The sequence below is a fragment of the Rhincodon typus genome, chromosome 22 (assembly GCF_021869965.1).
Source record: "Rhincodon typus isolate 14 chromosome 22, sRhiTyp1.1, whole genome shotgun sequence".
Classification (NCBI taxonomy): Eukaryota; Metazoa; Chordata; class Chondrichthyes; order Orectolobiformes; family Rhincodontidae; genus Rhincodon; species Rhincodon typus.
In genome coordinates this window covers 10,808,637-10,832,211 of record NC_063353.1, presented here as the reverse complement: position 1 = coordinate 10,832,211, position 23,575 = coordinate 10,808,637, and the positions used below count along the sequence as shown (strand labels likewise).

At 40.7% G+C, this 23,575-nt stretch overlaps 1 protein-coding gene across 5 annotated transcripts in view; it reads right to left on the bottom strand.

The window, feature by feature from the left end:
• eps8a (epidermal growth factor receptor pathway substrate 8a) overlaps positions 1–22,215 on the bottom strand; it is a 151,331-nt gene extending 129,116 nt beyond the window's left edge. For 2 of the 5 annotated variants that reach the window (XM_048610249.1, XM_048610250.1), the window contains exon 1: positions 21,372–21,480. In XM_048610249.1, coding sequence (XP_048466206.1) covers positions 21,372–21,397 — 26 coding nt within the window. In that variant the 5' untranslated portion in view covers positions 21,398–21,480. The other 3 variants (XM_048610252.1, XM_048610251.1, XM_048610253.1) reach the window with 3 other exon arrangements.
• Between the last annotated feature and the right edge of the window lie 1,360 nt (positions 22,216–23,575).

Here is a 23,575-nt window from a genome sequence, read left to right as displayed (position 1 = left end):
GATGAAGGGTCTAGGCCCGAAACGTCAGCCTTTCTGCTCCTATGATGCTGCTTGGCCTGCTGTGTTCATCCAGCCCTGCACCTCGTTGTCTCGGATTCTCCAGCATCTGCAGTTGCTACTATCTCTAGTAACTTAGGATATTGTAATTTGCATGTATGGAATACAACATTAAATCTTTTTCTGCCATCACCAAAACAAAGACTCGCATCCTAATTCGGTTCATACAAACTGACTGCTTTAAACAATGTTTGCCACCATTTCCCTTTTTACCAATAATTCTGAAATTTCCTGCTAATTGATTCTTCTGATTTAAAAAGTCAGGCAGAAAATAAAAGCAGCAACTAAAACTATTTTAATGCAAGTTCTCAACACAAAGTAATTCAGTGGCACACAAACCAACTATAGAAGTATGATCATCCTCTACTGCTCAGCTAGGAGACATTTTCACACTACTCTCCTACAAGGGGGCAATCACTCAAGATTTCTCTCCAAATTAAAAATGAAGATCTGTTAGCAAAGTTTATCAGAAAGTTCAATAGTCTTCTTATTTTTCGATCTTTCAGGAGAAAAATGGTTCAGACATCAGATGAAGTCGGAGGCTTCTCAGTATAATGGCATAAATTACACAAAATGAATTTAAATAAAATGCGTAAATATTAATGTTAAAGCTTACAGAAGTGTTTGCAACATCCAGGCTGATACAAATAGATTGAACTTGCTACATTTGTGTCCCTTTTGCTTAGTGCTAAAACATTCCAAAAGTTGGAGGCATTCCATCTGCCCATTTTTAATTAGCTTAGTGTTTCCTTTCCAGAAGGCATAGACTACAGGCTACAGTTCTATGATGCCATCCAACATACTATCCTAAAGTGCCTGCCAAAACAAGCAAGTGTCACCAGGAATTTATTGCAAGGTCCATCATAGTTAAGTACAATCCTTTCTACACTTGTAGCCCGTGCATACAGACAGTTTGTTTTGCGGGGATAGCTAGGTGTTAATCCAAGAATTCTAGCTGGTATTGTTACTTTGTAACTGAAGAACACTTTGGCCAATTGAAGCGTTGAAATGGTCATCACTTTTCTGTCATTGGATTACTCATCACACACCAGGGTTGAAAATGTAATCTTTCTGAAGAATACTTACTCCTCCAATTACTATGAAAAATAAGTCCACAGTTCAACAAATTAATCTATTGTCCCTCATCTTCCAGAGAGCTGCTTTTAAGCAGCACTTATGGATGACTCATTCCACATGGAGGGAAGGTCTTACGAGGAAAGGTTGAAAGAGCGAGGGCTGTTCTCTTTCGAACGATGAAGGAGGAGAGGTGACTTGATAGAGGTGTACAAAACGATCAGAGGTATAGATAGAGTGGACAGCCAGAGACTTTTTCCGAGGGTGGAGGTAGCTATTACGAGGGGGCATAGTTTTAAAGTGAGTGGAGTTAGATATAGGGGAGACGTCAGAGGTAGGTTCTTTAACTCAGAGTGGTCGGGGCGTGGAATGCATTGCCGGAGAGTGGAATGCATTGCCAGAGAGGGTAGTGGAGTCGGCCTCATTAGGGGCATTTAAGCAGCTAGTAGATTGGCATATGGATGATAGTATAAGGTAGGGGTGGAGGTTAGATAGAATTTAGGATTAGGGTAAAAGTTCGGCACAACAGAGTGGGCCAAAGGGCCTGTGCTGTTCTATGTTCGAGATGCTTTTACATTAAATGTCACATCAATGCCACCAACTCAATGTAGGGGTCCAAAGCAGCAATTAGCAACCTGGAATTAAAATTTCAGTTTGCCCCAGCTGTCTGTCTGAAGATTCCATATCAGGACATACCAATATAAAGTAGTTTAAGCATTACTTGGAAGATTTAGAACATGTTACATGCCCATGCATGAAGTGGTCTTAATTTTCCTTTATTTTTCTTAAAAAAGGAAGCCAAACAAGAGAACAAGCTAAACAAACGAACATGGAAGGTCCATGAAAATTGCCTGGACAGCGTAACTTCCTAATGTCTTTCTCCCCATGAGATGTTACTGATCTTACATTGTTATATCACATTGAGATGTTATTTTACTTGATCCAAGTTGGAATTTGTGGTAATTTAAGACAGGTTATTAAAGTACATTCAGCTCAAAGCTGAAATCCACATTCTCAGGTTGTGAATTATCAACAATTAAGCTTTCGGTTCAGAGCGGTGAATCCTGAGCTTCTTAGCACATTCTTCAAGACAGAACAAACAGAGTACATGCAATATTTTGATATCCAGTGTGCACAAGAGGTTCCATTGTTCAAATGCGTTGGCCACACAATCATATTACATTGGGTAGTCAAGGGGCAGGGCGCTGGGTTTGTTTAAATGAATCTGACTCTGAATGCATGTGAATATTTGACATGCAGAACTTTTAAACAAGTTGTGTGTATTTGTGTATAACATCAATCATGTCATTCAAATCGTTTTAGTAAGCTAGGACATAGGAATGCCCATCAAGGGCCTTGAAAAGGCATTATTTTAGACCATTCCTTGGCATCTATTATTTTAGATAACAAAATAATCAAAAAGAGACCAAAGAATATTCTTGACAAGCAACTTCCACAATCAAAGACTATCAGAAACGTTCTGAATGATCTAAAGATCTGTGAATGAATAAAGTCAAAAGAACAGAACATCAGAACACCCTTCAGAAGAAAAGAACCTGAATCTGTATCTTGATTAGTCAATTCACAAAAGAGGTATCAACTTTAAATTTTAAAAACATATGCCATACTACAATTTCCACATTCAATCATTTCTTGAACCACACTTCTTCTCAATTCAAATTTGGTATAAACAGCAAATTCTGCAAAGGCAACCAGAATCGGCTCAAGTCTACACAACCTCTACCAATATCATCTTAGGCAAGGTTGCTATAAATCAACATACCAATCTGCTCCAGTAAACAAAATAAAACTGGATCCTGAATGCTAATAAAGAAGATGGAGTCAGTTATAACAAAGATTCAAGGTAGAAAACAATTTCCATACCATAACTGCAAATGCTTAACTTTCAAATATTTTCACTCGTATTTGTTGCAGTTATTCCTATTAAAATCCAGCTAGTTGCAATTGAATGAAATGTGAGTCAAGCTACAGGAGAAATGACAGAATTTCAATGATTGTAACAGATTTATTCCATTTTTTCCTTATTCCATTTGCTTTTACTTTATTTATTTATTTATTCATTCATTTATTCACCCCTCTCACACAAAGAGGAATCCTCCAGCCCTCTTTTTCAAACTCGTCAAACCCGCATAATCAGTGCACTGTAAGCAAGCTATTTCTGATGAACAATTCATTTTCATTGCCCACTTTAGCAAAATTAAAAGCTGCTTTTTTATCCCCCCTTTTTTTTCTGCTCCTCGAAGTCCTAGTTTGCACTGGATTACAGATTCACAAGCTTGAGCAACCTGCTCCCTGCACGCATCCACAGTCAACACCAACAGCACATTCACAGAATCACTAGGCCAAAGAATAATTCTGCTCCCAACCAACCTTCACATCCGCATTTTCCCGCTAGGAACAGAACAGAAATTCTGGTTGATTTATTCCCTCAAGCCTAGGGAACACTACGGCATTCGTGCACACCTTGTGGTCTGAAATTAATCGAGAACAAAAATATTTCATATAATGAAACTTGAACATCCGAAAGTTGTTTTTGTTTTGTTTTTGTTAATTCATGGGATGTAGGTATCACTGGTTGGTGGCATTTATTGCGTGGTGTGCACTTAAAAGTCAACAACATTGCTCTGCGTCTGAAGTCACACGTAGACTTGATCAGGTAAGGATGTCAGCTTTTCTTCCTTGGGATCAAAGTGGATAGGTTTTCTTCTGGAAATGGCAATCAAAAGTGGTTACATGATCACAGATATCATTAAGATAGCTTTTTATTCCATTTTGTTTAAGTGAATTCAAATTTCACAATCTGTCGTGGTTGGACATGAACCCATGTCACCACAGAATTTGCCTAGGGTTCTCGATTACTCGCCCAGTAAAATTACCTCTACACCACTAATTCCCCCTTGCTGTTTTGGCTATGATATTATTTACTTGAAGGAAGGAACAAGTCAATTATTCCTGTATTTTTCCTCCACACAAAGCAATGAATATTACTATTTAAAATGGTAGCTATTTCACAGTCGAGAAAAAGTCAAAAGAATACAAATTTACATATTTTAAAAAATCATAAAATCTGATATGGACAGAACTTGTAAAATTCCACCACAACAGATTCACAGCACCTTTCACCCAACCCTTATTGTTTTTAAGGTGGTAACTATTTATTTAGCAAGATAAAGGATTGCAACATCCCTTTTTATGGAAAGTGCTCGCTCTCTGCAAGTACATACATTTATTGGCATGTAAAACAATAAAGCAGTTAGTTCAAAACTGACACAGGGAGAACATAGCAGTCAACTAAAGAACATAAAGAATATAAATATTCTCTTGCCAAGTAACCAAATCATAGATAAGGATATCCATGTTTATCTTGCATGCATGAAACCAGAGTTTCTTAATGCACATTTGTACTGCATTAAGCAAACAAAGCACAAGTTCTCAGGTTTGGAAAACAATTTAATTGCATTCCTGCAAATTATAACTACAGCTGAAATTTTAAATCTGTTGCATCATGACAGAGAGCACACAAGTTCAAGAGGAGAGAGTTTGACTTTAAAGTTTTCTGTCTAAGTCAAGGAAGCTATTTGTACATTGTTAGCTCAGAGGGAACAAGAAATAGCTCAAAAGCACTGCTCAATTCTGAAGAAAATAAAGTCAGTTAGTTAACAGCATTACCCAAGTGCACTTTAACAGCAAGATTACATCATTACACTGCAGTTTATCAAATATAAGTTCCATGTGCATGATTGAGCCGAAGAACTGCAGGGAATTGCTTTTCCAATCAGAGCCTGTTTGGGCAAAATTCAGGATTTTCTGGATGTTTCACTTGCATTCTACAGTATAGCCACTGTCAAGATACCTAAAGATGCATTCTCAAAAACAACAAATACAAGGTCAGTGATTGGAGTTAGATTTACAGCAAGTTAGAAATCCAATGACACTTCAACTAATTGTATATCTCACCTCAAAAAGATGTATGAATACCAGAAAAATGCAAACAATGCACCTACTTCAAAAGTGTTGTGCAAGTCTACAAGGTTGGCAACCCATCAGGAAACCATATTGAGCAGGACCTGTTTCCACTTGGTTGGCTGGTTGATTCAGCACAATTCACTCAAAATCAGGCAAACCAGTGTAAAATGATCACAGGATTGTAACTGCAAATTAAGTTTCCCTATCTATTTGTCCAAGATTTTAAACAACTGTCCTAGATACTAGCCCTGTCTACAAAACTGGCAAACCCCCAATCAAATCAAACTTCTACTAATAGCACTCCTTTGCATGCCTTCAGTTAGTCTCCTGAAATTAAAATTAAGCCGTAATTTTTAAGCAAATATGAGTCGATTGACTAGTTCTTTCCCACATTGAAAATTAAACTTTATAAACAACTAGTTAAAATTCAGTTCCCATGCTATTCCCAAACCAGAAAATAATTCCACAACATTTGTTTGGAATAATCCATTTTCAAATAAATGAAGTAAACTGCAACAAATTACCACTTGAAAAAATCCTTGACATATTTAAGTTTATTTTTCAAAATTAGATTTTATAACAGTCTTATTGTGATGGTTCAGGCAAACTGGTTTAAAGAAGGAGTAACAATAAATTCAGAACCATTGTAGAATCCCTGACTGTAGACAACACAGGGAGCATTCACTTCATTCAGGAGTCAAGTCAGGTCCTGAATAGGGGCTGAAATAATTGTTTTTCATTTGTGGGAATGAGAGCATAAAATGGCAAGGCCAGCCTTTGTTGGTCATCCCAAATTGCCCTCAAGGTGATGGTGGTGAACCTTCTTGAACTGCTGCAGTCCATGTGGTGCAAGTACAGCAATAGCGCTGTTAGAGATGGTTGAGAGGCTAAAAGAAATTTGCAAGAGATGTTCGCATGCATCTGCTACCTGGTAAAGATCACATTTAGGAAATATTGTCAGTGGAGTAATAAACAGTTGCTGCAAAGCATCTTGTACAAGACACTGCTTCTGGTGTACATTGCAAGCATAGAGACAGAATGTTTACAGTGGTGGGTGTGGTTACAGACTGCTTTGCCCTGGTGTTGAGCTTCTTGACGCTTGTCAGAATTGCAATATGCAGGCAAATTGAGATCTTACTTCTGACTTGTGCCATACGGATGCTGGACAGGCTACGGGACATAGAGAGTGAGTTTTTGAATAAAAAAGCCCCAGTCTCTTTCTTGCTTTTGTAGCCACAATATTTATTACAGTCCTCTCCCTTCTGCCAAAATGCATCTCTTCATATTTTTCTGAATTACATGCTATCTGCCAATTCCTGTCTATCCTGCTTGCTTGCACACTAACATTATATTCTTTGATACTTCCAAGCTTGGATTCATTAGCCAGTTTAAGTTTGATTCTCCATTGAAATATCCAAGCCAATAGTTATCTATCAAAAACAACACTGATCGGAGCAATGACCCTTTGGGAACACCAGTGTCTACCATCCTCCAGTCTGAATCACAACCATTTACCACAACTCACTGTGTCCTGCCCTTAAGCCAAACTTTAGACAAGGTTTTGGGGTGGCATGGTGGCTCAGTGGTTAGCACTGCTGCCTCACAGTGCCAGGGACCCAGGTTCAATCCCACCCTCGGGCAACTGTCTGTGAGGAGTTTACACGTTCTCCCAGTGTCTGCATGAGTTTCCTCCGGGTGCTCTTGTTTCCTCCCACAGTCCAAGGATGCGCAGGCGAGGTGGATTGGCCATGCTAAATTGCCCAGAGTGTTCAGGGATGTGTAGATTAGGTGGGTTATAGGGGGGATGCTCCTAGGGTCGGTATGGATTTGTTGGGCCGAAGGGCCTGTTTCCACACTATAGGGATTCTATGGAATTCTATGGTTACATGACTCTCCTGTTCAATGAGCCTCAATTTTGTTAATCTTTGCAAATGGAGTTTAAATCACACACAAGTCAATAAAAGGCGTCCATTTCCGATAACCATTAAAATGGTCTTATATAGGGGACACATTTTCCGGAGTCCATGCACAGATCTAAAAATTTCTGCTTGAAGGAAAACTTGTTTCTATTTTCACAAAACACAATTCATCCAGCATGCAAGGGCAGCTTGAGTTTCATCAGACAAGATTACAAACAAACAGGATCATATGGCGTAAAAGCACAGAGTAAAACAAAATTTGAAAATTGTTCATCCCTCCTATTACCAAAGCCTTGATAATCCCAGTGGTGCTCTCTGTCTATTGATCTTTAAAAATAAACTCAACAAGTCCACTTTTTTAAAAAAATAGAAGTAGATTAATAGGTTAGCTGCAAATTTGAACACATACAAGGAACAGGGGGAGGCAATTTCACCCAAGACTGCTCCACCATTTAATCCAAACATGGCTGATCTTATCTTGGCATCAACTCCATTTTCCTGCTTCATGAGCAAACATCCTTTCTAATTCTACTTTTTAAATCTCCTTTAGCATCTTATATTCCTCGATTCAACTCCTCTTACTGTTCTAAACTCCAGAGAATACAGGCCTAAACTGCTCAATTTCTCCTCATAAAACAAACCCTTCATATCTAGAATCAGTCCACTGAACTTCCTCTGAAATACCTTCAATACAACTACATTCCTCCTCAACGGGGCCAAGATTGTACACAATACTCCAGGTACTGTCCCACTTAAACTTGTACAGTTGCAGCAATATTTCCCTACTGTCATACGCTACTCCTTTAGCAATACAACAAAATACAGCACATGAACAGGGCCTTCAACCCAAAGCCAGCGGATTCCTAATCCTTATTTAGATCCACTACTTATTACCCATACACAGTTTCTATCCCTCTGTTCACCTCACATTCGTGTGCCTATCAAAGTACACCTTAAACAATGCTGACATACCTGGTTCCACCACCTCCAACAGCAGTGCATTCCCGCCAGCAACCACCCGCAGTGTGAAAAATTTTCCCAGCACTTATCCCTAAACTTTCCCCGTCTCACCTTGAACCTGTGCCCTCTTCTAGTTGATCCTTGCACTCTGGGAAAAAGCCTCCGACTGTCCACCCTATGCCATTCAATTCTGTAGACCTCTATCAGCTCGCCATCAGCCTCCGTCTTTCCAGTGAAAGAAATCCAAGTTTATCCAACCTCTCCTCATAACTAAAACCCTCCAGTCTAGGCAACGTCCTGGTAAAACTTCTCTGCACCGTTTCCAAAGCATCCACGCCCTTCTGGTGCATGCAATATTCCAAATCTGGCCTAACTAGAGTTTTGTACAGCTCCAACATAATTTGGCAACTTTTATATTTGATGCCCCAACTGATGAAGGCAACCATACTGCATGCCTCGTTGACCACCTTTGTTGCCACTTTGTGTGGACCTGTACACCCAGATCTCTCTATATGTCAACACTCATAGGGGTTATACCATTTATTATGCAGTTCGCACCTGAATTTGAGTTCCAAAATGCATCACCTCACTTTTGACCAGATTAAACACCATCTGCAATCTATATCCCACTGTATCCTTTGACAATCCTTCTTACTATATGCAACTCTGCCAATTTTGGCGGTCATCCACAAACTTACTAATCAGACCACCTATATATATTACAAAAGGTCCCAGTACCGATTCCTGCTGAATACTACTAATTACAAATCTCCATTGCAAAAAAAGCACTCTTCCCACTACTACTTTATGACCAAGCCAGTTTTGTGTCCATCTAGCCAGCTCACCCCAGATCCCATGAGACTCTACCTTTTGTACCAGCCAGCCATGAGATACCTTATCAAATGCCTTACTGAAGTCTATGTCATACACTGCCCTTCCCTCTATCGTTCTCGACCTTCCACGCACAAACCCACACTGCCTATCACTAACAAGTCCATTTGCTTCTAAAAGTGAATAAATTCTCCCAGTATTTTCTTCAACAGCTTCCCCACCTTTGACTACAGGCTGGTGAGCCTGACATTGCCTAGATTATGTCTGTTTCCCTTCTTAGAAAGGGGAACAATGTTGGCCATTTCCAGTCCTCTGGAATCTCAACGAGACCAAAGATGATGCAAAGATATCTGCTAGGGCCCCAGCTATTTCCTCCCTTGCCTTCCACAATATCCTGGGATACATCCCATCTGGCCCTGGGGACTTATCTACCTTAATACATTTCAAGACACTCAACACTTCCTCTTTCATTATTTTGACCTTTACCTAACCTCAACATGCCTCGTGTCCCTCTCTTTATTGAATCCTCATTAAAGGATCTCACTCTATTCCTCTGGCTCCACACAAATCTCTCCTTTATATTTTGGTGGGCCCACTCTTTCCCTAGCTACCCACGTACTCCCAATACATGTACAAAATGCTCTGGGATTCTCCTTAGCCCTGCTAGCCAAGGACATTTCATAGCCCCTTCTCGACCTCCTTAGTTCTCATTTGAACTCCTTTCTACTTTCTCTATATTCTTCGAGGACTTCATCTGTTTTTAGTTGCCTAGCCCTTAGGCAAACTTCCTTTTTTTTGACTCAGCTGATAATTTCTCCTGGCATCCAAGGTTCCTAAATCCAGCCATTCTTGCACTCTAATCAATTGGTCTTTAAAAGACTCCCAAGTCAGATGTAGATTTAGCCTCAAACAGCCATTCCCAATCCACATTCTCCGATTCTAGCCGAATTGGGTTATAGTTGGCTTTCCCACAATTTAATACTTTCATCCGAAGTCCACTTTTGTCCTTTTCCGTAAGTATCTGAAAACTTACAGAATAATGGTCACTGTTCCCAAAATGCCTCCCCATTGAAACTTGGATCACCTGGCCAGGCTCATTTCCCAAAACCAGGTCCAGTATGATCCCCTCCCTTCTAGGGCTATCAACATACTGTTTCAAAAAAACCCTCCTGGACACACCTAACAAACTACTCCCCATTCAAACACCCGCACTAAGGGAGTCCCAGTTAATATAGGTGTAGTTGAAAATCATCCGCCACAACAACCCTGTTTTCACAACTTTCTAGAATCTGACTATATTTCTCTTCCTCTACCACTGGCAGTCGGGAGATCTGTAGTGCAATCCCATCATTTTGATTGCACCCTTCCTATTCCTGAGCTGTACGCATAATGCTTTGCTGAAAAATCCCTCCAGGGTGTCCTCCTTCAAAACAGCTAAGATATGCTCCCTATAACCAGGAACACAACTCCTCCACCTCTTTTGCTTCTTCCTCTGTGGTCTAAAGCAAGCGATATCCTTGAATGTTAAGCTGCCAATCCTATCCCTCTTAACTGTGTACCCGTGATAGCAACATCATAATCGCATCAATTAATCTAAGTTCATTCGTATTATCTGTCATACTTCTTGGACTGAAGCAAATAGAGTCTAAGCCTCCAGTTCCGCTGAGCTCAGCTATCTCTCCCTAACTGCTTTTCCTCTTCGCTATATTTGCCTTAGTGTCAAGCTTTTCCCCAGTTTCTATGTGACATGCTGCTCCGGTTCCCACCCTCCTACCACACTAGTTTAAACCCTCCCTAGTGGCATCATCAACCCCAACCCACATCTGTCACCAGGATAGTAGTGCCCCTCAGGTGCACCTTCTTGTACAGGTCCCAACTTCTCTGGAAGACATCCCAAATGATCCACATAGCCCTCTAATCACTCCCCACTACACCAGCTCGTTAGCCATCTGTTCAACTGTACACCGTATGTTCCTAGCCTCAGTAGCACATGGCACAGGACGTAATCCTGAGATTACTACCCAATGAATGCCAAAATTACCTTTAGCTTTTTTTATAACCTGCAGTACTTGCATACAAGTTTTACATTAGGAGAATTCATGCATCACAGTGACTCAGTGGGGGTGGCACGGAGGCTCGAGGTTAGCACAACTGCCTCACCACGCCAGGGACCTTGGGCACCCGTCTGTGTGGAGTTTGCATGTTATCCCAGCATCTACATGGGTTTTGTCCAGATGCTCCGGTTTCCTCCCACAGTCCAAAGATGTGCAGGTTAGATGGATTAGCCATGCTAAATTACCCATAGTGTCCAGGGATGTGCAGGCTAGTGGGTAAGCCATGGGAAATGTAGAGTAATAGGGATAGGTTTGCATCAGTCTGGGTGGGATGCTCTTCAGAGGGTCAGTGTGGACTCGATTGGCCAAATGCCCTGATTCCACACTATAGGGATTCTATGGCATCCAGAAAACTGCCAACGAAATCTATTATCCTATTTGAGAGAATCCAACTCAACCCTACTGAGAAATCCATATCTACCTGGATGGTATCTGCCCAATACAGGTCACCACATCTCCCTGCAGGCAGAAATCCCAAATAGATCCAGGGCACTTCAGAACAGACTGGAACATCCCAAACAAGTGCTGCTGGAATTCTAAGTTGAAACTGAATAGCTGCTTGACCAGTTAGGGTCATTCTGATAGTGCTATAAAATCAATGGCAATCTTGGAGAAAATTCCAAATAACCGATGCTCCTACCAGTAGGCTTCTTTAATGAGCAAAGCTTGCTGATTATTAACTGTGCCCTTGAGTATTGCAAGATGGCTTTTTTGGCGCAGTAATGTCTGTACCTCTGGACTAGGAGGCCCAGGCTCAAGCCCCACCTGGTCCAGATGTATGCCATAACATCTGAACAGCTTGATTAGAAAATATCCACAATATTCCAGGCCTGTCCTCATTATCTGTCAGAAGATTAGAGTTTACCACAATACTGATGTGGGTTCAAACAAACATTCATACCAGGTATGTAGAGTTTGTGTAAAGGAGTTTGTTTGAGGGAGTATCTTAGAAAAGGAAGCAAGCAGTAGAGATGCAGAGTGTTTGGGTAAAGAATTCCAGAGGTAGTGAAACATAGCTGCCAATGGCCAAATAAGGGATGCACAAGCTGCCAGAGCTGGAAGAGCACAGATCTTGAAGGCATGTCAGAGAGATGGTGGTGACAGAGATAAGCAAGGGCAAGACCAAGGATGGATTTAAAACAAGGACTTTAAAAATTGAGGCACTACCGGACAAGCAGACAATGACAAATCAGCAAAAGTGCAATAGTGAATGAAACACAGTGCATATTGGCAGAGCTTCAGATGAGTGCAGGTTTAGTACACTGTCCAGAAGAGCAATGGAATAATCCAGTTTAGACAAAACAGTGGCACGAATAAGGACAAGTTGAGGGAGGATCACCGTCTGATGGTCCTACGGGGATAGGAACGGGTAATCTGGGTGATGAAGCAGATGTGGGCAGAATCTTGTCTTGGGGAACAAATAAAACCAAAAGGTGTGAAAACTCTAGTTCAACTTCAGACAGCTGTCAGGGAGGAGAACAAATGTTAAAATGGGGGCCAACAAATATTTATTTTAAGGAAACTTCTGCTCCTCCAATGTTAGAAGATTGATAAACAGTATAACAGAGCAGAGAAAGGAGTGGGCTCCATGGAGATCAAGAAGAAATAGAGCAGAGTGTACTTGTAAAACATAGCACTCTTCAGGTGGCATCACCATTGGCAGTATTAAGCTGAATATGAGATGGAAATTGAACAGATCTTTTTTTCAGGATCTCAAGGGGTAATAGTGCAAAGAGATACCAATGCAGATTATCTGGCTACCATTTGAATAGATAGGAATGGAACCAGGAAAGCACAGGTCACTCAATGTGGCAACAGGAAGAAGGGTGATATGGTTAACCATGCTGAAGATTGCAAATACTTTCAAATGGATGAGGAGGTACAGTTTCACGCTTATAGGCACATGGAATGTTATTTCTGGCTTGGATTCATGTCATTTCTGTAAGGTGAGTGGAAAGGCGGAGGAGGTCAGTACATCATTCTCTCTCGCCTTGGGGGTGTGCGTGTGTGAAAACCCTAGGTGATTTGCACTAACTTACTTCATGCAATTTCAGAAAAAATCCTCGAATCCTTGATTTGATTTCAAAGAGCCAGGGAAAATTCCACATTAGAAAATAATTAAAAATCTTGCAGATGTTGAGATTCAACTTTATCACCTGACGCCCTGTACAGAATGAATTTAGCATGACAAAGATAAGTAGAAGTCACCCACTAGCCAAGTAAATAAGGTGGAGGGATAAACACATTTCTGTTTACAAGTTCGGTAAATTAGTTCTGGTTCCAACCAGCAATATTTTCAAAATTGTAAAGAACCATTGATAAAATATTATGTCCCCTTTGCCTTGGACACTACATTCTACATGACACTTATTGAAAAGTCTAAGAAAGCAACAATAATTCACTTAACCCAATCTCCTTTAACACTTGATAGGATGCTTTAACAAAAAGTTGTGGAACTTTCTGTTTCACTAGAATAAACTAGAAATTCTTTCAACTACTACATTTACATTAGAATGTTCCTCAGAGGAACAAATTCATGTCCTTAGGTAGGAATATTATTTGGTTGTTTCCTGTGCAAAGTAATCAAATACACACCAATGACAGTTTTTATGCATCACCACAAGTCTCATTGTGACGGTCAAGAACTTTTTACAACCAGAAATTCTCTAATTACAAAGCACAGATTTTGAACAATTAGGTTTGCTCAAAGTTCATAGCTCAACCAAGCCTATAAATTGTTTTCATTATCAAAAACAAAAAAGTGGCAAGATCAGAAAGCATCTTGTATCCTTTTCAAAAATTCAAGACTCTATCAACTTCATTTCACACTGTTTGTCTTTTGTTCCATTGGTTTTAGATCAGTTTATATTATAGCTCATAACATTTACTATTTGATTGTTTGTCATTCTATTAGAATCATGTTACAAGCAACCCAAAAGGGAGATATAACTTTTACACAACGGGAGGAAACCTGCACACAAGCAAAATGGGTATCATGTTTGCCTTTGCAAACCTGAAGGAGACTAGGAGCAAAACACACAGTCTTCCAAGTACTAGGGAGGAATGCAGAAAATTACAGCAAAAAGACTTAACATAGCTTCCATCTGAAACATAAATAAAAGTATCAACACCAATATAGTGCATCAAGCATACAGCTGAACAACCTCTAAACCTGTGACTCAGTCAATGCTCCACTTCACATTGCCTTCTGGCATCGTTGCATTCTCTCAATCAAATTTTCTTATTATCCACACCTTGCCACAAATGAATGGAATACACATTCTGGTTCTGACTGAAACAAGATTCGTGGGCATCTTCCTCTAGCCTCTACATTGACCAACAAACAGCAAAGTCACATAGCCAGATAAAACAATTTCTCTATTGCTCTTTCAGGGTCAGTGCGCTTTTCATTCTTTTCACCTTTCACTCCACATTTCCACCATTTACCACCCTTCAAAAGTTCTTCACTGATTTTCTCATCCAGATATCCTCCATTTGTGGGATGTGGGTTTCACTTGCATCGTGCTCGAGATGGTTTTTTTTGGTCAGTCTGTGGCAGAAATGTTACCTGCCATTTAGTAGCCCAAACCTAAATGGTGTTCGGACACAGACTGCCTCAGTATGAGGAACTGCTAAAATATGAGGATATCCTCAGGGCTACTAACACATTTATTTCACTGTATCTTCGGGTCTGGAGAAGTCATATTGGGCTGCAAACGTTAACGCTGCTTCTCCCACCTCAGATGCTGCCAGACCCGAGTTTCTCCATCACTGTTTTTATTTCAGTTCCCCAACATCCGCTGTATTTGGCTTTTACTTGAGTGAACATAACCTGCTTCAATTCAGACAGTGCATGTCATTAAAATGATTACCATGGTTGACAATATACTGCATGTTTTAATAAAATGCTTAAATTGTCTCTCTATAGGCATTTCCTTTGAGATGGTTCACAATTTTCCTACCAAATCTGCTTCATTCTACATTTATCCATCATAAGCACAACAGGCTTGTGCATCCAAAATGCCTGCTGTACACATTTTTATTTTTAATCACTGTTTTAATATGTTCAACTGCAAGAATTTACATAGCTTCTTCCAACCACCAAATCTGGTAGAAAAAGACTAAACACCAGAAGATTATTGCCAAAATGTTTCCACACTTCAGTAGGACAGAATTACAATACTATGATTGTACAAGCACAGAAAACTCCAACATGAATAAACTATGACCATGGACTGGAATTCACAGCACACTTGAAATACTTTGCCACTTCTGCTTTCACAGCCTCGATGTGCCAAAGAGCCGCTGAGGAATCAATTACAATGGTATGGTTCAAATGCAATAAGATGTAACCACTCATGGCTTGAAGAATACACAAATTCTCCATTTTATTTTGCAGAATAATGAGACCCAAAGGACTTTGAGCTCAGTGGGAACTCAACCATATTAGGTACGGGAATTTAAACTTTTTGCTTGTTTAGTTATTTTGAGTTCTAAGTGTACAAAATACAACAAAGAAAATGTGATTATACAAACTATGCAATTAACTCTACACAAACAAAAGATTACATAACTGTCTACTTGTAAAACATGCCACTGTACACCATGAAACATTTGAAAAGCTTTAACATTAAAAAAAGTAAAGGCAGTTGATAACATTTTCATCATATCACGCCCTACAGCTTACTCCAACCCTGATGGACACAAACGTGGTTACAAAGCCTTCTTCAATAACTAAATGCAAGTTTGTCTAAAATGATTCACTTCAAATTGCATTCACTGTCTCACCACAAACAAACTGCAGACATTACAGGGGGAAAGCACAAAGAATGATTTTTATCTAGTTCATCTCAGCTACCAGTCTCTGACATCAGTTCTTTGATCAAAAGACCTGAATCCAGCTTAAACTGATGACATTTTTAAGTTTTTGCGTTGGTTGGTACACGGTTCTCTGGAGGTTTGCTCAAGGTGCATTCTTGGATTTGCAGCAATTTATGTTTGCATTTGACTTATGCCATCCTTACCTCAGTGACTGATGAATAAACTTATAAAAGGGGAGTTGGTGGTAGGTTGGGGTGTAGTGGGGGGAAAGACAGAGACACAGAGTCTCGTTAACAGTATCTTGAGTTCAGTCCAAATAGACACTTACACCAAAAAGTCATATTGGAATATGTCATCAAAAAGTTCACCAAAGCACCTTTGGCGCATGTTTTCCCCACAATTTTCAATTTAGTGTTTCATGTTTCTAAAGAGCAAACAGTAAATAAAAACACTAATCCCAACAAACAAACACACACTTAGGATCATCAGGTCTTTAAAGCAGAGTAATCTAAATTTTAGCCTCCAAACCTCAACAATCCAGTCCTTGAATCCCAGGGAACTCTCACATTTGCTTGCTGACGTTCACATTTGTGCAGGTTGGCAAATGGCCATATTCATCATAGTTGATGAATATATTGTAAATCAGAACATCAAGGTGTGTCGCCGTCAGCAAATTTATAGTATATGCATGAATTACCACCTTCTTGATGCTCCCAATGGTCCATACCTTCGTGTCCCACAAAAAAGAAGTACTTTCAGATAAGGAGCAAATGCACAGCTTGGCTCGGATACCTAAAATTGATTTATATTGGGTCATTTTACTGTTAGCTTCATCAAAATGACATCTCGCCATCAAAAAACTATTAAGTGATATGCAGTTGCTGCATTTGCACTAGAAATACAAACTAAATATACTACATTAACTTAAAGGCTAATTTCAACATTAAATATCCTTTCAATGGAATAAATGTTCCTATAAGTCTACTTACAAATAGAAGCCTAAGTGATCAAATATTAGATGCCCTGCTACAGTAAATTTTAGCACAAAGTTTAAAGAGTAGACCCAGTGACAAAGTAAGAAGGTAGGTAATAAATGGGGCAGCAAGTTACATCCATCCAATGATACCCGAGTATTAAATAAACAGAAGGCACGTGGAGCAGACAACAGCAATCATGTACAGTGGTGGAGCTATTGATTTGGACTGTTGGCTGGGGAGAGGAATTGGGAAGAATGGGACAAGGTACTCCCCTTCATCATTTTGAAGGTAGACAATGTGACTTGAGGATGAGCTCCATTTTCTGCTCAGGAAAAACCACCAGATATCTAGCCCTCAAATTTACATCTGTTCACTTCATGGTTTGACCTTCAGACGAGACAAGTCAGCGCTCTTTGGTCTCCTTTCCACCCGCTTCAAAGTCCCCCAACCCATCAGTCAAACCCTACTCCATCACTTGATTAAGAAATTAGTGAGGAAATACATCACACAAGAGAGCCAGTATGTTGTAACTGGAAAACAAATAATGCAACAAGAACGATACATCAACTACTATATATTACTAAACCATCATTAAGACACCATAAGAAACAGGAGGGTCATCAGTACAGTTTTAGATCAAAATCATGTCTCACAAATGTACCAGATTTCTAATGTGTTAACTAAAATAGTAAAAACACTTATGGTTATAAAACACAATAAATGTACCAGATTTTCATAAGAAACTTTTAGAGGTTCTACTTGCTATGTAAGCAAAATTCTCAAATATTCAGTGCACATGGTTAACAGAAATTTAGCTAAATTGGAAAGCCAGCTTCATAGCAGACAAAGTACATAATTAAAATATAGCAATGTACAATAATTAACAATACTCTCATAAAGCTGATTTTTTTTTTTCTGAGCTCTGTTTTCTTACAGGTTATGGATGTGAACCTCACTAGCAAGACCAGCGTTCACTGCCCATCACTATCCTCAAGAAGGTGACGGCAAGCCACCTCGCACCAAGAGGTGAAGGGCTGCAGTTCTTAATGTTTGAGAAGGAAGTCCAGGATTGTGATCCAGTGACAATTAATATTGTTCCAAGTTTAGAACCACTAAATGGTTACATTAGTAGCATTGAGGAAAACTGATATCATCGAAGTGCAGTGATTTAGGTGGTTGACTTGCTTGTTTTTGTTCAGACGTTTCATCACCATGCTAGGTGACATCATCAGTGGAGCCTCCGACAAAGTGATGTTATTTTACTCTGCTTGGAATTTATACTGTCCAGTCCATCATGGTTTGTAGCGTCATTTCTGGTTTTGATCTGTATGAGTTTATATATGGGGTCCAATTCTATATGTTTGTTGATTGCATTACGGGTTGAGAACCATGCCTCTAGGAATTCCTGTGCATGTCTGTGTGTCAAAAACCGCAAGTGACACTACAAACCATAACAGACCTGACAGTATAAATTCCAAGCGGAGTAAAATAACATCGCTTCATCGGAGGCTCCACTGATGCCTAGCATAGTGACAAAAAGTCTGAACAAAAACAAGCCAGCTTGGCGAGCAAGTCAACAACCTCATCCACAACCCAAGCTACAGATCTTTGCCAATACTTTATGCAGTGATTTATTTTAAATCTATCAAAGGAAAAAGAAATAAGTCATAATTGACAATAAAAGTTATAATCTGGAATACACCACCTGAAAAGATATTGGAAGCAGATTCAATAGTAACTTTCAAAATGAAGTTGAAAAGTTATTTATTTGGTTACTTACACAGGCTCAACAGACCACTGGTCACCCCTCCTCCTGTATAGTAAGAATTTATGATTCACAGGAAGTATCTGGGAAAACTACTATGACACAAGAATGTCTCTCAAGGACATTTGAGAAACCATAATAGCTACTTGAATCATTGCACATCTCCTTGGCGTGATCATAACTAGACTATTGCGTGCAGCTCTGAGCACCACACCTTAAGAAGGGTAGAATCATTCAACTTGGAATCTAACAAAGATACTCAAAAGAAAATATAATTAAAGGCCCAAAAAATACATAATCCAAGTGTTAAAAGTCATCAGCAGAACTACAGGACTTAAGGAGCAAACTACCCACCCTCAAGTGGGGCTAGAATTAAGAACTGTCACGACTACAGAGATATATGAACTTGCCTGGAAGTATCTAGTTTGGTCTCAACTTTAGAAGCCAGTGCAAAAATCTCTGCTGAATAACAGTTTTAAAAGTTCAACACAATTTTTTTTAAATCTGGGATGCTGTCATTGTAGTCTTGTTGGGACTGACATGTTCCATCTGTGGAGGTCAGCTTAAGGTGCACACAGGCGTAGACTTTTTTGTTTAAAACAAAATGTTGAGAGAATTTACATCCATCACCTTCCGGATTGTTATCTCGCTCGAGAAATTGCTTTCCCTCATCACTTCAGGAAAAAAGGGCAGCACGGTGGCTCAGTGGTTAGCACTGCTGCCTCACAGTACCAGGGACCGAGGATCAATTCCAACTTCAGGTGACTGTGTGTGGAGTTAGCACGTTCTCCCGTTCTGCGTGGGTTTCCGCCAGGTGCTCCGGTTTTCTCCCAAAGTTGTGCAAGTTAGGTGGATTGGCCATGTTAAATTGCCCCATATTGACCAAGGATGTACAGGCTAAGTGCATTAGCCATGGGAAATGCAGGGATAGGGTGGGATGCTCTTCGGAGGGTCGGTGTGCATTTTTTGGGCCGAATGGCCTGTTTCCACACAATGGGGGATCTACGATTCTATGATCTAAATTAACTTGGACTTAATCAAAGAAGCAGAAACTACCAGAACAAACAAAGTCACATCAGTGTGCCTTTTCAATAATAGACATACAAAATCAGATCACTCCAACAATAAGGACCAATTAACTATTTTACATTTCTCTTCATTAGCGCCTCACTGAAGCTTTAAACCAAGTAGTTCAGAAATATAAACAGATTTTCTAAAGGTTATAATCTCCCAAATTTTAAATCAGCTGATGCATTCAAAGCAAAATCAAATGAATCAAGTCAAAAGAATGGTTTACCTCATAAAAGGACAATGTTCATGTACATCTCCAAACCCTTTAAAAGTTATTAACCGCCCACCAAAATGATTCCTGCTTAATCTCAATTAAAAATCACACATTATCAATCTGTATAACTCATTTCAAATCAAGTACATTCTAGCCCAAATGGTCAATCATGAAAGCTGCAGTTATCACTTTAGTACATCCTTTTCTTGAAGTGACAGAAATGACTCTGACCAAAAAAAGAAATTGAGAAACATTATGCACTTCTTCGTAATTAACAAATATAACCCGTTGTTGTGAATCAGATCTAGGTGCTTTCAATAAAAGGTCCATTACAAAACCAATCTCAAGCACAAGAAAGGAAACAGTTTTTTATAAACCTATCACACCTTAACCTTAAAATTCCTCTCCAAAAATGGTTTGCTTTTACGCAAGTTTACATTTACACCCAATCCAGTTCTCACAGCAGTCAATATCAGGTCATCTCAAACAAACACCGGACAAATTCCACTTTTAAAATTACAAAATTTCAATTATCTCCATTAGTTGATTCACACAATATGTTTTCCTCCAATTTCAAATTATTTTCTACGAAGATGATTTAGAAGATTACATTACCTTTGCCCTTTCAGGACCTCTTTGGAGACCATTTACCTTCAGCCAGCCACAATTAAGCTGAACAAACCCAACCTGTGCTGAGATTTTCAGTTTACTTTGCAATTGCACCAAAGAAATTACAGAAGTTTAAATAGAGAATATGAAAAAAAATTAAACTGCCCATAAATATTTTCTATGAACTACATACAATATCCACATATATTTCATAACTCCAGAACAATTTAACAGAAGTTAAAACTAAAAAAAAACTACTCCGAAGCATTTGTGCATGTTTTTTAAGTAGTCCAGTGATGTATCATTTATTTTACAAAGTTATGTTTTGATGGGGAGGTTCAGATAAAACAGGAATTGAAAACTGTTTTGGAACACCTCATTTCAGTTATTCCTGTTTAAAACGTGTTCTTATGTCAATGTCAATATACCACTGTACTCTTACATCCCTGGTGTACAGTTGCTATAGTTGTACCGGACCACAGGATGTTGGTCTCCTTTTAACCTCACAGTCACCACACCTCAGAGAAGGGGAGGAGGAGGACAATCCTTCCTGGTAAGCTTAGCCAATGTGGAAACTAAACCAACGCTACTGGCCGCACTCAGTATTAGCAAACCAGCTGACCAACCTCCAACTTCTGGCTCACAATAATAGTCACAGAATATGACAAATAAACTTGCTATACTTTACAACAAAGAGCACCAAAACAGCAAGAACAAAACAAACTACGGAGTTACTTTATCAACAATATGCCATTCATGCAAAAAGTTAATCAAGCTTAGCCGACATTGCTCAGTACAAACAAAAAGATCCAAAGCAACAGACTGCCTTTTCACTGGCCAGAGTCCAGGGGGCCCTGGTAACAACAGGACTCACCCCTGCTATGGGCAGATGCCTGATCCTTAACTCTCACCCAAAAAAAAACTTATGCATGACTTCAATATCCTCAGAACTAAAATGGGTTAAAGCTTTACCTGGAACCAAATCGCTGCCTGGTCATGAGTTCCTAATCTTACCACCCACAGCGTAAGAGGTCCCATCCCCCCGCTGTTTGACACACCCAAAACAGGAGGTCCCAAATCACCTTCCCCAGGCGAGGAGGCTCCCATTCCCTCCCTCTCCAGCCAATGACAGGATGGTGGAAATAGGTTAAACAACAGCCTTCAACAGGGAGTTGGATAAGGATTAAAACAAGGAGAGGAGAGGAGAGGGGGAAGAGCAGGGCTATAAAGAGCGCGTACGGGGTCAATGGGCCGAACGGCCACCTACTGCGGCTACACTATTCGGTATATATATATATATTTTTTAAAAATGAGTTAGTTGTGTTGTATGGATGGTGGAATAACATTATTAACACACCGGGTCGGGTCGGGTCGGGTCGGGTCGGGTCGGGTCCCTCTCTTTAAGGGGATGGGGTCTGGGGTCTGGGGTCTGGGGTCCAGGCCCTGGGGTGGGGTGACGCTCCTACCCCCGGGCAGCTCCCCAACTTCAGCCGCACACCCTCCCCTTCTCCGTCCGAGCACCTCGGGGGCCGATTCCGAGACCCCTACACCTCCCCCACCACCCCCCCCCCCACCCACCCAACAACCGACCCAACCAACCAACCACCCAGCCGACCGTGTTATTGATCCCCAGCCCCTCTCACCTCAGCTCACGGCCTCAATCGGTATCTCAGGCTCCCGGGACCTGGGCACTTGCCGTCGGCGGAGCGGGGCCCGGATTGCCTCCCGCCCCCTTTACCCCCCGCAAAACTCCCGGGGCACAGACGCGAACAACCGAAGCCGCTCGCGCAGCGCTCCCGCGCGCACCCCCACCGCCTCGCGGGGGCGCGCGCCCGCCGCTGAGCGCGCCAGCGCCACCTCCCGTCAGGACCCGCTAGTCTTCTCCTGCAGGGGTACCCTCAGGTGCTGGAGTTTGCTGCCCTGTCCCTCCTGGTCCTTGAGAGGGTGGGTGGTCCAACTTGAAACTCTGCAGTCCACGTGATGAAAGTGATCCCCAAACCCCTGCATTTTAGGGTTTTGACCCCACGCCAAGCATAGAACATAGAACAGTACAGTACAGGCCCTTCGGCCCACAATGCTGTGCTGAACTTTTACCCTAATCCTAAAGTCTATCTAACCTCCACCCCTACCTTATGCTATCATCCATATGCCTATTTAATAGCCGCTTAAATGCCCCTAATGAGGCCGACTCCACTACCCGCTCCAGCAATGCATTCCTCGCCCCAACCACTCTCTGAGTAAAGAATCTACCTCTGACGTCTCCCCTATATCTACCTCCACTCACTTTAATAGCTACCCTCATAATGGCTACCTCCACCTAGGAAAAAGTCTCTGGCTGTCCATTCTACAAGAGCGGGCATATTGGGGATGCCCATCCTCAACTTGCCCTTCGGGGGTGGTAGAACACACAAGCTTTAGGAGGTGCTGTGCTGGAAGCTAGTTGCATCCTGTAGACCAGCATGAGGGGTGACATTACAGAAGTTTATAAAATCACGAGGGGCAGGCATAGGGTGAACAGACAAGGTATTTTCCCCAGAGTAGGCAAGTCCAAAACTAGAGGGCATAGATGATGATGGGAGGGGAAAGATTTAAAAGGGACCTACAGGGTAACTTTTTCACACAGTGGGTGGCGTGTGTAAGGAATGAGCTGCCAGAGGAAGTGGTGGTGTACAATTACAATATTTAAAAAGCATCTGAATGGGTGCATGACTACGAAAGGTTCAGAGAGATATGGGCCAAAGGCTGGCAAATGGGACTAATTAATGTAGATACCAGGTCGGCGTGGATGAGTTGGACTGAAGTGTCTCTTTCGGTACTGCACATCTCTATGATTCTAAATACTTTCCAAAAGCCATTTAGATTAATCCTGAGTTTGTCAAGCACCACATGAAGAATTGAGGCATTCAAGAGATGTTGGACGATTATTTGGATCAAAGTAGTGTGCAATGGTATGAAGAAAAGGGAGGAGATTGGCTGTAGGTAACGATGATTGTTTGAAGACCCAATGTAGACACAATGAACTGAATGGCCCTCTTCTGTGCCATAACAATTCTATGAAGTGCTAGGTTTGCAAGAATGGTTTTGACATAGTTTCTTACTGCAGCATGCTCTGAAGCTAACTATAGAGCTAGAGATAGTAGGAACTGCAGATGCTGGAGAATCCGAGACAACAAGGT